We start from the raw sequence: 15,431 nt of genomic DNA, 5'->3' as shown, positions 1-15,431 counted from the left end.
AATGCTGTGATCATCGCGGGGCCATTCAAAATAAACCTTTCCCAGCTTTGAACGATGCAAATTGCGCTGCTAGAGTTTGTACGCCCGCGAAGTCGACAGCGTCCTCTTTGCCCAGTGCTGCGCCGACATTTCGAATCATTTCTGCAATTTCTACGATTTCTGCGGCGTACAGGATTAAAAAAGGTGCAATTTTTGGTAAGTTATAAAATGAGTATATCAACATCAATAGCTGAAAACGGTAGCTAAATAGATAAAGTTTCACCTTATGTAGTCTTAGTAACAAATATGGTGCAGTAAATTCAAAATCGCGTCGGCGCCCCGGAATACAGAGATTACGGAGTGTCCACACCGTACAGCCCTGTTGCGACTTACACTTGTGTACAGCGACAGGGCTGTGTATAGTTAAACTAGAGTATACTACTGTGAAGCACTTACTTAGGTCAGCAGTTACATGTACAGTATTCATCGCATAATCGGGACAGGTTGGGAGTAGCAAACACGGCCCCTTTAGGCGGGGTGCCCGATTTCGCGATGAGCACTCACCATACACTAACGGCATACGACATGTACATGTAGTGCACACACACACACACACACACACGCATACTGACGTACTGTACATGTACATGAATACACAATCACGCTACCCCTCGGCGCGACCCTCCAGCTCTCCCTGCATTCTCGCAATGATGTAGAATAATCGCAAACGGGTTCTTTTTCTGTCACCTCTCTAGCACTTTCTTAAACATTCGTAGAATTCTTGGACACGTAGGGCGTTCCGTATAAATACATATCCACAACCATGGGAAATGATTACCCAGAACTGATGTGGGAACATCAATGAAAAGTCCTTCAATCATTCAATCATCACGGCTTGATTGTTTACTTGCCGCGATCACTGCACTGTACATGTGTTGTCAATATGTAGCGATCTAGCTCGCCATATATACACATGTACAGAAAAGCGAAGGCGGGCAGCGAGCTGAAATGTACGTGTACTGGATGGACGGAGATCAAAACACACCAGTCCGAAGCTTGCTTTGTAAGTTCGATATAAATGACAACTGATAGGGAATCTTTGAAATATTGTTGTGGTATTTTGGTAGATTTTTTGTGTAAAATATCAACAAAATCAAAGATCGCTTGAAGAAAAATTGTCCCGTTTATCAGAGGTACCCGCCCGATTATCCAGTGAATATAACGTGCATTGGAAATGTTTCTGGGAAACGTTTGTCATTTAAGCGAGGTTCCCGATTATCAGATGCCCGATTATGCGATGAATACTGTATAATAGAATATTTATATGTGTAAGTGTACCACCCAGCCAGTGATAGAAACTATATTGTACCATTCCACTCACATCTTTAAGGTGACTCTAATGAATAGAAGAAAATAACACAAACAGAATAAATGATTTGAGATTATCAACAAAACCAAGATTTTATGATATTTCTGCATATAACCAATGTAAAGGAGAAATATGAAGCAGTGAAATCACTTGCCCATTTCATATGCGAATACCAAGGGTATAGTATCTGATCGCTGTGTGAAAACAAGTGGAATTTTTACAATATTTTGTAAATTATTTTAGGTCCACTTTTGAAGAAACTTCTACCAATGTTCTGTTCACATGTACTTTACATAATTTGTAATGAGCATTCTTTAATAAAAGTCAACTCTGACATGGGGTGGAATTGCACAAGTTTCTAGCACGATATGTAGTTAAAGCACGCTTTGCAAACACGCAAAGAAACAGTTCTCTCAAGTTGTTCATTCGGTCAGCCTCTTTCTATGACTGAACAGTACCCTGTATCTCACATGCATTGTATTCGAGATAGACTATGTGTTCAAATGATGAGTCTTTTCCACACCACAGAAACGTCCACTCTCAAATCTGCAACATGGCGCATGTTTTGACTGGGGCTCCCACCATCTTCACAGCTGATCATTAACAATGTATGTACCCTTTGCGGCTCCGGAGCGAGAGACACACACGCACACACACTGATTGTGAGCGACACAGACACGCTGCACACTTGTGCACTTGTGGTTGCATGCCAGGGGAACAAACAATTGACATTCGCTGTGCAATATTTGTTTAACCACATTGACCTTGAATCATCACCCTTATATATGCAACAATCTAGTAATCAAACACACCAGACTCATTCGGCAGATGACGGGCATGCATGCCAAATCAGCAAAGGATAATTGAATTGGAGCAATAATTCATGCATATTGTACTTTGACTGCCCATCCTTGATCATGGACAAACAGCGCTCAATATCAAATATGATCTATCTTTTGTGTGGTCATGATAGTAATATTCTGATGGCCTTGCTGTACATACTATTTATAAAGTCATACATCTTATTTTGTTATTCTAGTGTCTGGTTTGATGTGGAGTTCACAATTAATAACATGATTGCCTTTTACACAATTTTTTTATTTTGTTCTACTACTGGTTGTCCATTGATCAGTTTACTTACACGCAAACCTTTATCATGGTCCTTCAGTATCTACACAAAAATCTTCTTAGTTCCATTCCATTTTTGTGTGTGTGTTGTTGTTTTTTTAATTAAGGACCCTGTTTTTATTTTTCTTCATTTCTCTTCCTAATGAATCTGTTTACTACAGATCATATTGTGAAAAAGTTTACAGACTTACATTACAATGTACATACACTGTACAGAAATTACATTTTAAAAATTCAGAACACATCCATTTAAGGGCTTTAAGGGATTGAAAAGGCTATGTTACGCACACACACACAAGACATCAAAGCACCACACCATTCTTTCATATTTTTTCATACATTTGTAACTGCACATACGAATTCTGTCAGACAGGACCTTGCCATGTACCATGAATATGTAATAGTTGTAATGCAACATAATGGACATCCCTGGAGATGAAACCTTCTGTTTGTTGGCCAAATGACTATTGTACCTACTACAGCATTTGCAACTACTGTACATATTAAAACTGCTGTATCAACAGCAGAGATTACCGGTATAATAATTTGGCATTTTATAAGCTCACAAATACAGTGGTACTCAAAAGGGCTTTTTACACTTGTAAATTTTTGCTTAGTCCCGTACCAACGGTGGGGCTGGGGGGGGGGGGGGGGGGGGCCTTAGCCCCACTGTTGGTACGGGACTATCCTTAGCCCACTTTCTGTTTACACTCGTTTTTGCCAAAGTGGGCTAGCCCCACCGATAATCCCGTATTATCTGGCCCTGCAAAATAGCAGGGTTAGCACCGCAATTGCGGTGCCAAGCAAGTGAGTGTAAACAGAACGAAAAAATAATCCGGGGCTAAGCGACGGAGACGAAGTCCGACCCCCACTGACCAATCAGAAATGAGGTTATCAAGTGCTGCCGGTGCGTGCGTGTACGTGTGCAGTGCACAGCGTAATCATGAATATTCATGTGGTTTGGAAAGTCTGGGGCTAAGAAATACGAGTGCAAAAAGGTCAGTTTTCTCCTTAGCCCCGGACAAGAGATAGTACGGGACTAATTGGCCAGTGTAAAAAGCTGAAAAAATTGGTACGGGACTAACGATAGTCCTGGGTCAGAGAAAGTCCGGGGTTAAGAAACACAAGTGTAAAAAGGGCTAAAGTTTAGCAAATCCCATTTGGCCTTGAATAGTGTCTGAATGCATTGCTCCTTGTCCCACAATTACACACAATCAATGACAGAAAACCAGAGTTCTAATGTGAATTGTGTCTATTGAACTGCATACTATGCATGCTAACCTGTACTTTTCTTCTCATCAACAAATTATTGTTAAAAGCTGCTACATACAAAACTCACCTAAAAATTCTGATGTGTGAAATAAACTACAGGGTCTACCGGTATGTACTACAATATTGCACACTGTACTTACATATTTACTATGTGACTGGCATAACAACAATTATTTACAAGATACAATGAAAGACAAAGTTCAATATGAATCCAACTTATTTCAATGTGTATCATCAAAGCAATGTACACATTTGTATCTCACTGCCTTTCACTGTACCAATGTGAAGCAGAATTACTACAGCTGTAGATCACCACAGCAACTTCATATCACGCAAGGAATACAGTGAGTTTCTATGCACTTTTCACTGCCATGGAGTGACATCCAGTTCAATGTTGATGCACATTCCATTGCGAATCAGACAAAGTGATACGGCAGTCTTGGTATGATCTGATATATTTGTACACTGTATGCCATTTTTTGGAACTGGTCCCTCTTCAGTATATCCTCTGCTTGCAGACTTGATTAAAAGACAAAAACAGCAAACATGTGTACCTGTGGAAACTTTGGTTATTGTATCAATTGTGGCACAATATTATCGTCTGATGCATTATTGCTGAGCAGCTTGATGCTTGTATAATACATTCGTGTTCCTTGCAGGAATACAAATTTTGAAGTTGAAATCCTTTCTTTCTGAATTCTTGTCTCTATGTTTTCCATGATATATAGTATCCCATAACACTATAATGTGAAGCCCCTGGCTGCATTTCTGGGACCACTCCAACACCAATGCATGCAGAAAGCTTCCAGTACAGTGCATGTTGTCCTCAGCTGTTCTTGGCCCTGCGCAATCTTCGGACTGGTAAATCTGACGAGCCTCTTTCTCCATTTGGGGCAAATGGTGCTGTATCCCATGATTCACACTCCATATGTTCTGAGACTGAGCTTTTGATGGTTGTAGCCACAACAAAGTGTCAAGTTGTCCTCATCCTGACCATTCCAAGACCATAACTCGACAATTCACTGTCTCATGACTAGACTGCCACTGTGTGTCAGTATCTCAACCAATCTAACAAAAAGTAAATAATGACTCAGAATTCCACTCTAACATTTAAATGAAGATCTGAAGTGACTCTGTAATCCCTGTCAGACAATACTTGACCCAAATTAAATGTTAATTAACTGCTAAACAGCACAATTCCCAGACTATAAAAACAGCTGATCCCATTGTATGCACAAAATCCTTGGAATTCAGTCTTTTTTCTTTTCTTTTTTTGAATACAGAGTAAGCATAAATGGTGTCAGAAAACAAACATCAATCAGCAAACAATCAATGAATTTAATTTTGCTTTTCACAGAGGGTGGACTTTGGTACATTATGTGGTAAATTGTAGGTTATGTAGTTTCTACTCGTCAAATTGATTAAGGAGAGTCTGCCTGAAAATTCTTGATTTTTTTAGCAAACATAATACACATACCTTGTACGTGTACACAAGTTTTCTACAGGATACCAATTCATTACAACGTGTAGCAAGAGATTGACCTCTGTTGACTGTAACGTTAGGCAAAGTCTATAACAATGTAATGCATCTTAGGACTACTGACAACCCAGTCCCGTGGATCCCGGGCGCTATCTCTGTGTTGCATGGTCGTTGTTTCCTCTGTCTGACCTTGTGGATTGGAAGTTGGAACACAAAAACAAATCAACATTTGGCAGACATGAAATAAATAGTACTGGCTACTACTGGTATAGATCTACTCATAATCAGGTAACTGAAAGTATGAAATTAATAATCTTACCAGGAACTTTCCAATTTTTGTCTGGGCCGATATCAAGCTCGCCGAGTATTCACGACTAGCTGTCATCCATGGTACATCCTCGTCGCCTTTCACCATGCCCGTACGCTCGACATGGCTGCTCGAGCTGGAGCTTGCCCGCTGGCTGTCCTGCACTCGCCGCCTGCATCCCAGTAGCACCACCAGTCGGACGATCAGAATCGTGAAAAGCCCACCGAAAAAGGTTATCAAACTTGAACTAAGGAAAACATACCAATACCGCTTCCTGCACTCGTCCTCCCCTCTGTCTTCGCAAAGTGTTGCTGCACACTGTTCGGCAGTCAAGTTCGCAAACGACATCTTGACCACAAATGTTGCTCTCGAGTTTCGGGGGTCACTTCATCTTTCGCCCTTCCGTTTCCAAGAGGAGCTAAACACTTTCATGTGTTACCCCTTTTCCCGAAAGTTATCTATAGGTAACTTCTATGATGGTGACATATAACAAACAGTGTACGTCGGGTATTTAGTGCAGAAGAGGTGGATATCCGAATGTTCTCTCTACCGGGAGGTCCTGTAAAGGGACTAATAATTAGCTAGCTCTGCCAAAAACAGTAACAAGATTGTGCTTCCCGTTCCCTACGCTCGCCACGCTATCTTCTGTAAGCTTCACAATGGTAGTGCTAGTGGGCCATGGGGGTGGTACAGTCACACCGCGACCGACAGTACCGTCGCTGCAAGTCGGCAGTCCGCACGTACCCGCATACAACGCGCAGCAAAGTCTCCGAAGTACGTTGCAACACTCCTCGCTCGTCCCTCCCCGCGGTTACATTCGTTCTAAAACACCACGCTCTGCTAGCTACCACCACACACACAGTCCGATGCTGTACGGTGACAGTGGAGTGCGTACCGTACGAGCAGAACCAGTCTGAGCGTAGAACACACGGAGGATGCACTTGGAGGAACCGTTCTGTCAGCTGGACGTACGACGGCGACGGTCTCTAGGATGGGATCGTTTACATAACGGTCGCCCGTTGCTATACAGTAGCTCAAGCAGGTTTCAGCAGCATTCGTCGGTCGAGCGCACCACATTCGTGTACAAGCATGGGTGCGGAGGGGGACCAGTGCGATACACAGTACAGTGCACAAGTCATTCTGCATTCGAAAATACTAGTAAACCTTTTTCAAAATTGGTAGGAGCAAGGGGTGTAGGAGCAGGGACGTGTTCAGTCTCACCTCCCTGGTAGGAGTGAGGTCCGGGGGGGGGGGGGGGGGGTGAAGGTAAAGGGACCGTACAGTTTTGGTTGAGACCTAATTTCAGGTTTCTAACATTTTTGGTGAGATAATGAGAAAACTCTTATGAAATATGAAAGAGCGCATAATTCCATGAGGAATTCAACGTTTATTTTATGAAAATTGGTTTTGAAATGGCTGAGATATCCAAAACAGAGCGATTCTTATAAGTGTGGGACCCACACTTTATTACGATCGCTTTGTTTACTTTGTTTTTGGATGTTTCAGTCATTCCAAACCCGATTTTCTTCAAATAAACTTTGAATTCCTCTTAAAATGATATGCTCTGTACTATTTTATAAGTGTTTTCTTGGTATCTCGAAAAAAAAATTAAAAGCCCAATTCTCATCTCCACCAATACTGTACCATCCCTTTAAAGGGGAAATCCACTCCAAATATAAGTTAGTCTGATAAAAGAAAAAAAGTATAAGGCCCTAAAATCTAATGACTTCACAGGCCAACATTTGACTGAAATCGAGTGAAAATAAGGAAGTTATGACATTTTGAAGTTTTGCTAATTTCTGCAAAACAGTTCTTGTAATATACACAGTGTTCTTATCAGACTAACTTATATTTGGACTGGATTCCCCCTTTAAGGGGAACATAGGAAGGGGATGACGATATGGATGAAAGGAGATTTTTTTTTTTTATTACATACTGTTATCACGGAGTAGGTTAGGTTTTCAATAACAGTGACAATATCTGTATGAGAGTAAGGCTATGTTGAGGATTTACTATCCGTTGCACTGGCATTTGATATTGACCGAAGCTCTGAGGAAGAACAAGATGAAAAAGAGGAATTAGAAGAAGAAGAAGAAGAAGAAGAAGAAGAAGAAGAAGAAGAAGAAGAAGAAGAAAAAAAAGAGAGGGAGAATGAAAACAAAGCCAAAAAAAAAAAAAGTATAGAGATGTCTACACCACCACATTACATGATTACACCATTATTATGTGTGGTTATTGTAGAACGCAAAGCACAAGTTAAAGGGGATGGCTGTAACTGGTCAATTCATCGGGAATCAGTGGGAATGCTGGGGGATGACTGTTCCAATCCTTGTGGGATTCATTTAAGAGTATATTATATATCTATTGTTGTGTGAAAATTATTTGCTTCAGAATGGTCTCATATTCAAGTAATGTGCACTTTGATGTTTCCAGGTTAGCATGCCCGTACAGTGACGGGGCATTAAACTGCACATTACTTGAATATGAGACCGTTCTGAAGCGAATAATTTTCACACAACAATAGATTATATATAATGTACTCTTAAATTAATCCCACAAGAATTGGAACAATCATCCCCCAGCATTCCCACTGATCAGTTACTAACCATCCCCTTTAACGTCATTCTCTATCTCTGTTTAATTCTTGATAAGTAATGTTGACCTATCTATCTTTATATCGATAGGGATAAGAGAATCTACATGCATTTTCCTCAAATTTTCCTCAAATTAAAGTATATGATTTACTATTCATATATTTCATGACGATTGCCACTAAACCAATTGTGACTGTGTTATCCTTTCTTTAAAACAGGTTCCAATTCAAAAGAAGATGCAAGATGAGTAGGAACCATTTATATAAACTATCAAAACGCATACAATTCTAAGATGAATTAAAAGTCTACTTGATGAAAATCGGTTTTGAAATAGCTTAGATGTTCAAAAACAGCGGAAAACCAAGTGGTCCTGATAGCAGGTGGGACCCAGCTGTTCTTAGGACCACTTTCTTTTTGGACTATTCAATCCTTTCAAAACCGATTTTCGTCAAATAAACTTCTTAATCCTTTTAGAATAATTGTAGGCTTTTTCACATTTCATAAAAGTGATTTCTAATAATCTGGCAAAAAGTTAAAACCTGAATCCCTGTCTCAATGACATCATCCATCCCTTCAAGTCATGTGTCTGTAGATTATTATGAGTGCGTGTGTATGTGTGCGCGTGAAAGTATGGGGGGGGGGGGGTCGAGGTAGTGCTTGAGGTGCTTTACTGATATTTTCATTTGTCTCTTTCTGACCACCCGAAAAGCAGAGAGCCACATTATTCATTTAAAAAACGGTCACATTCAGTCCACATAATATTGAAGATATGCATTACAAACGATCACGCATCAGTATTTTCATGCCGTGGTTAATGGCCTACATAATTTTAAAGATTGATCGATTAATGATTATTACTTTGACTGAAACAAAACTTACCTTTTTATAAATCATCGCAAATCATATCGCCTGCATTCTGTATTCCGAATGTTGCCTTGTGATAGACTACTCATTTCAATTGTGTTCAATTTTGTTTTCTTCATTGTAATCTCTATAGAAAGTTGCCAATAAGTCAAAGACCATGAACTCACTTATTATTAATATTCTTAGATAAAAGAATGATTGAATAACTCATCTTGCATAATATGAAAAAAAAAACATGTCGAAGCAGTAAAACGTTACGAAGAGGTTCGCTTTCATAATTATTTTTATTATAGAATATCTACATGATCTGTGGCAGTTTGAAATAAAAAAAAATGTTGATTACATTCTGTGATAGACAAAACAGGTGATATTTCGTGATTGATTTCGTTTTGTCTATTCAAATTTAAATTTTAAAAAAATCGATCAACAAATTAATAAACAAGTAGATTGATCAATAATTAAGTAATCATGATCATGTACTAAATGCAGGGAGAGCGAGGAGGGGAATGAGTGTAATATAACTCAGAAAAGGAAAGTTGCGAGAGATCTTGATGGTGATTGACGGCGACCTCATGATAACACAAATAAAATAATATAGGGCCTAAATGGTCTAAGCATCAACATGAATGAAAGTATAGCAGAAGAAAAAATAGAGAATGTGCAATGTTCATCATAGTAAACTGAGCCACAACTGATATATTATTTATTTGTATGTATGTATGTATGTATGTATGTATGTATGTATGTATGTATCTTCATTTAGTTATCTTTTTTTTCTTTTTTCTTTTTCTTTTTCTTTTTCTTTTTTCTTACGGGATTTTTTTTTTCTTTGAGGGTTTTCTGAAACGTTGGCCCGGCGAACATAAAACTAGTCAATACTTACGCGCCAGTCTATTTCGTCATAATAATTTCATTTGTATAATACAAATAGAATGGAGATACATTGTATAAAACAAACTGAAACTGAAACAGAATGTATCATATCCATGCATCAATCATTCTATGAAGCAGTACCGGGTAACCATTATTATATACCCATCCATCTATCTGTCATTAGGTGAGCTGTAACATAATGATCATGGATCACCTTCTGTATTCTATATTTCTTTCTGTGTATCTTATCTGTCTGTCTTCGTATTCATGTGTTAAATCTGGTTGTCTGACGTTTTGTTTCTGTGTAATATTGCACGAGTCTGTGCGTTTTCGTTCGAGTAATCGACCCGCCATCGGCCGTACTGCAGCAGGTCTTCGTTACTAGTAAGTCGGCAGCTCGGTGGACTGTAGCTGGCGCCCTTCATTCTTCACACAATCGGCATCAAGGCTGGATTTTTGACTGTTTTCCGTCTTACCATTGTATACTGTAGAGTTTATTCAATCATTTTCATGATAAAACAGTTAGAAACAACTATTACATGTATTTCAAAGGCGAAATGCATTATTTCTGAATCCCCTTATATAATCACGGAAATAAATCAATGTGAGGATTCAAGATATCTACTAAAGATATGGTCTTTGTTGCAAGGACATCAATCAAATCTGTTCTATGAAAATATGAGACTCTGAATTCCCCTTTCAGCGTTTGACAGGGTTCATATGGTCCGTCTAGGTAATGAGGTAATTCAATTTATTTATGTTATTAACTGTCTTCTGCTATTATTATAATTATTATTATTATTATTATTATTATTATTATTAGTAGTAGTAGTAGTAGTAGTAGTAGTAGTAGTAGTAGTAGTAGTAGTAGTAGTAGTAGTAGTAGTAGTAGTAGTAGTAGTAGTAGTAGTAGTAGTAGTAGTAGTAGTAGTAGTAGTAGTAGTAGTAGTAGTAGTAGTAGTAGTAGTAGTAGTAGTAGTAGTAGTAGTAGTAGTAGTAGTAGTAGTAGTAGTAGTAGTAGTAGTAGTAGTAGTAGTAGTAGTAGTAGTAGTAGTAGTAGTAGTAGTAGTAGTAGTAGTAGTAGTAGTAGTAGTAGTAGTAGTAGTAGTAGTAGTAGTAGTAGTAGTAGTAGTAGTAGTAGTAGTAGTAGTAGTAGTAATAGTACTATAGTGGAATCGTAGTAGCAGCATAATTTCTTTTATAAGGGTTTTCTTACACTTTTTTTTTCCATTAGAAGTTGTGAGAGAATTGTGAGATGGTGCCAAAAGAAAATTCTTCAATCCATTTGCATAGGTGAAAGCTCCTAATTTTACTGTTTGTTTGAGTGTTCTTTTTTGTAAAAAAAAAAGTAAGTCAAAGTTTAGAATGCCGTATCCAATATCTGTCTTATTTTTCTGGATGTTCGATCTTGATAAAAACTTCTATAAAATATCTTGTTATTCGGAATGATTATATTGTATTGTTATATCAAAACAAAAGGAGCTAAATTTTGCAGCCCGTTGTGAAATGAAAGCAACGTGCAGGACTGACACTGGTGCAAACGGCAAATTTGTTGAGCTTATCGAAGTTGTAATAAAGTGAATTTATAGCTGGTGTATTCTCCGAAGTGAGCACATCAGTGGGACGGTTCCATGACATATTGCTCCTGCGACAATATTGCTCTCGTGAAATCTGCTCGCTAAGCCAAACAAATTCTATCCACATAAGCTATAACCCTAACTCTAATTCAAACCCTCACATCAAACTAAACTTAAAACCCTATCACAACCCTAACCCTATAACCTTAACCCTAGTAAGCCCTTGGAAAAAATAAGACCGGAGCAATACCCCATATCCAACAGGACACGATACCATCTTGACCATAAAATAAGAGTCCATAAATTTGGGAGATGGGAAAAGACTATACTTCCTACAGCTTCCTCCAAGCCAGGTAAGAAAAGGGTTATCCTGCTATGATTATAGGGCGGTGATATGGCTCAGTCGGCAGAGCGTCTACCTCCAGATCCAAAGGACCCAGGTTCGATTCCCGAGTCTAGAGAGCAATGTTGTCTGAAATCATGCCGTAACGTCCTCTCTAGTAAGAGGCAAAACACTCTGTTACTCGGATAGGAAATGAAAAGGAGATCCCATGTATGAAAGAGTCACAACTCAACGAACTCATCATGCATGCGCGTAAAAGATCCCGCTTCATCATCATTCATCGCAAAGAGCAGGGTGCATAACCAGGTGAAGTGGTCCCGCCTCACATCCAACTGAACCCCATGGAAGACCAGCCAATAATGTTGAATATGCATGGGCTATACAGCCATCTATTCAGATGGAAAAATAAAGCAAGCAAACAAACAATCAAACAATCAAACAATCAAACAAACAAACAAACAATCAAACAAACAAAAATTGACAATCTAATGGTAGGAAACTGTATCCCGTAATCATCATCTCAAATCGTATACGAATACGGTTTCTAATACTATCGTTTGTTGGAAAATTCAACTCATTGTCCATCCCCCCCCCCAAACTGAAGGAAACTGAAAAAGTCTACGGGAAGTACAAAAAACAAAACAGTGTCATTGATGTCAGTGCCATTGATGGCTATTTGCCTTTGCCATAAACAGATCAGAAGTTGATTTAATTATCTGTCAATATTTTGTATCACAAACAAAGTAGAATAATATTTTCAGCATTATCAAACTTTAATAGCTAGCTCAGGCACTTGGCAAAGTCCAAATCATCGAATGGGTCTGTGCAATTCTGATAGTGTATGACAGTTGCCATATTATTTGATTAGCTTTTGACAAAGAATTTTCTTCAGTCTCCCCCTCCTCCTTCTCTGATAAGCTATTCTGCGATCAACCTTAAGTCCCTAACCCTCGGAAAGTAATGCTCGAGTTTCGGCCTGGTGGATATACAATTATGATAGAAAAAGAAACTATTTTCTTGAGAAGCATAAATATAGCTATGTGGTCCGTGGCCCATGTGTATATTGCGTTTATTTCTTGAGTGTCTTATATAGTTTAGTAACTTGTGTAGCTTTCCGTTTTGCAATGAATGAGATCTTACTCGCTATTGTTGCCGGACAGAATCATGCTGTCATTCATTTTTGTTTTCTTTCACGCCAAGACTTGTTTTTGTTCTTTTTTCTCGTTTTTAGATGTTATTTTTTTTTTTCAGGGAGGGGGACATTTCACAGAGTTTATGGCGTTTTCTCTGTTTTCATTCGTGAAGTGTGTTAATTTGAAATCTTATGTTATTTTTGTTGTTGTTTTGGGTTTGTATGTAAGGCGTTTATCATTTCAAGAAAGAATATCAATTTACGCCACGTCTTGAAATCTGTCCTTTGATCAAGACGGCACCATGCTTAGATCTTCGGCTTCCCAGCGCTCAACGAGGAGAGTGGTTGTTGTTTTTCGACTGGTTTATGGCGTGTGTGTGTGTGTGTGTGTGTGTGTGTGTGTGTGTGTGTGTGTGTGTGTGTGTGTGTTGTTGTTGTTGTTGTTATTATTTATTTATTTATTTATTCATTCATTTTCAAAAAGCAGGGTTATGTAGGGAGGAAATTGAACATGTTTGGAGGATTTGTAATGTAATTTTGAAAAGTGGACGGTTTAGTTTATTCTGGGTCAGCCATAAACCTTTTCAAGTGTATGATATTTGGTTAAAATTACATGGAAAAGAAATTAGGATTGGTGACATACCTTCGAGGAAGATTTACACACATTTTTTAAACTGATTTACAACATTTATATACATTGGAAGTACGAAATCAACAGAGTAATTTTGTCTTCTCCTCAAAAGTAACCCAATATATCTTTCTCCGACACAGAGTCACAACTCTTATCCCAAAGCTTAGAGAATTTCAGTTTAAACTTCTTCATGGTGCACTTTATACAAAAGTTAATCTGTTGAGATTTGGGTTTGTTTCCGATGATCTATGTTCTTTCTGCAAAAAGAGCACTGAGACATATTCACATTATTTTGGGAGTGTATTAAAGTGCAGGATTTGTGGCAAATTATTATTCAGAAATTTAATTTAGAAGAATTAGGAAATGTGAATTGGGAAGTTGTTTATACAGGTATATCTGGAATCTCGTTAAAAATCAAAGGATGGAATACAATTATATTGATGATTAAATATTTTTTAGCGAGATCAGAAGGGGAGGTACCAAATTTTAATGAAGTTATGAAGTATCTTGAGATGTATAAAGAAGAAGAAAATAAGATAGCTAGTAAAAGAGGAACAGTAGGAATGCATCTGTCAAAGTGGAAATAATGAGGTATACCGAGGATGATAATCGTATGTGATTATCTTTTTCTGTTTTGAATTTACCGCACATGTATCTGCGAGTTATTGTCATATCGTTGTCGGGTTTTTTGTTTTTTGTTTTCCTCATTTCTATTGCTTCTACCATTTCCACGTCACTTCCATATTATGAGTAGGAAGTATTTTATTTTATTGTATGAGAAACAAAATGGCAATTTATACTGCAAAGTTATTCAAGTGCGAATAAGACCTGAAACCTGAGGGCTGAAGGCAGGGGGGGGGGGGGGGGAGGGGTGCATGTTGGCGTTGTGTGGGGATGAGTGTGTGCATGTGCGTATGTTGTCTCGCAAATGGCCTTGTTTGTTTTGTTCTTAGAGAAACAGGGAAATATGCCCCGTTTTGTGATCTATTATGTTCCCGTTTCGCGGGCTTGTGCGAGAATGTGTGTTAAAAAAAAAACAGATTTCGTTTCCTTGGTTTAGAGAGTTACAATGTAAAATTTGATATTAGTTTGCACAGTGGTGGTGATGCTGCATTTTGTCTTTATGTAGTGTAAGATTGACGTTATTGTGTACAATGTTTGTGTAAAAAGCAGTTTGTCTTTGTATGATGTTTTGTTTTGTTTCTGTGAACATTTCTGTTTCTGGATATGAAATGGTACGAAATTCGAATAAAGAATTATCCAAAAAAATCTCTCTCTCTCCCTCTCTCTCTCCATTTCTCTCTCCCATTTAGGGTTTGAGGAGTGCCCACTGATGATCTCTACCCGAGAGTGTAGGATCAGCTCAGAGAGGTATCCCTGCATGGTATAGGCTCTTCGTTTTCAGCAGAGGCGATGAGACTGATAGACACGATAGAGCGCGGCTGAGCGCCTTGCTTAAAGGCTACATAAGTCAGCTGATTCGACACATCAACATACGCTGTACGTGTAGGTAGGGAAGCACCTTAAATTTACATTTTACAGAATTATGTCACTTACCAATCGTTTGTTGATAACTTTATTTTTGTTATTGATCATATGGTTTGATGTGGCGTTCTGGTGATACCGTCGCTCGCTACTCGAGTGATGGTAGAATAGAATAGTGTAACTGTAAATTTAGTTTTTGTTGCCGAATAGCCCCACTCATACAAAAATGTGCAAGTGTATACACAGCCCTGGCTGTCGTACGTACAGAACCTGGCTGTGCTGTGCCTGACGTCTGCCACTGGTATGGCTAGGTAGAAGCGAACGTGTAATTTCGTGTAAATTAATAGTAAGAGTATACTAGAGGATCTATGCGCATGTTCAATTATAATCATATATT

The 15,431-nt window shown here is 38.6% G+C and overlaps 1 protein-coding gene across 1 annotated transcript in view; it reads right to left on the bottom strand.

Moving 5' to 3' along the window:
- LOC140228858 (calcium-activated potassium channel subunit alpha-1-like) overlaps positions 1-6,076 on the bottom strand; it is a 214,813-nt gene extending 208,737 nt beyond the window's left edge. The window contains exon 1 of the mRNA XM_072309128.1: positions 5,548-6,076. Within this exon, the coding sequence (XP_072165229.1) occupies positions 5,548-5,883 (336 nt within the window). The 5' untranslated portion in view covers positions 5,884-6,076. The remainder of the gene's footprint in view (positions 1-5,547) is intronic.
- Positions 6,077-15,431: the final 9,355 nt, after the last annotated feature.

The sequence above is a fragment of the Diadema setosum genome, chromosome 5, assembly GCF_964275005.1.
Source record: "Diadema setosum chromosome 5, eeDiaSeto1, whole genome shotgun sequence".
Taxonomy (NCBI): domain Eukaryota; kingdom Metazoa; phylum Echinodermata; class Echinoidea; order Diadematoida; family Diadematidae; genus Diadema; species Diadema setosum.
This window is presented reverse-complemented; position numbering and strand designations above follow the sequence as displayed.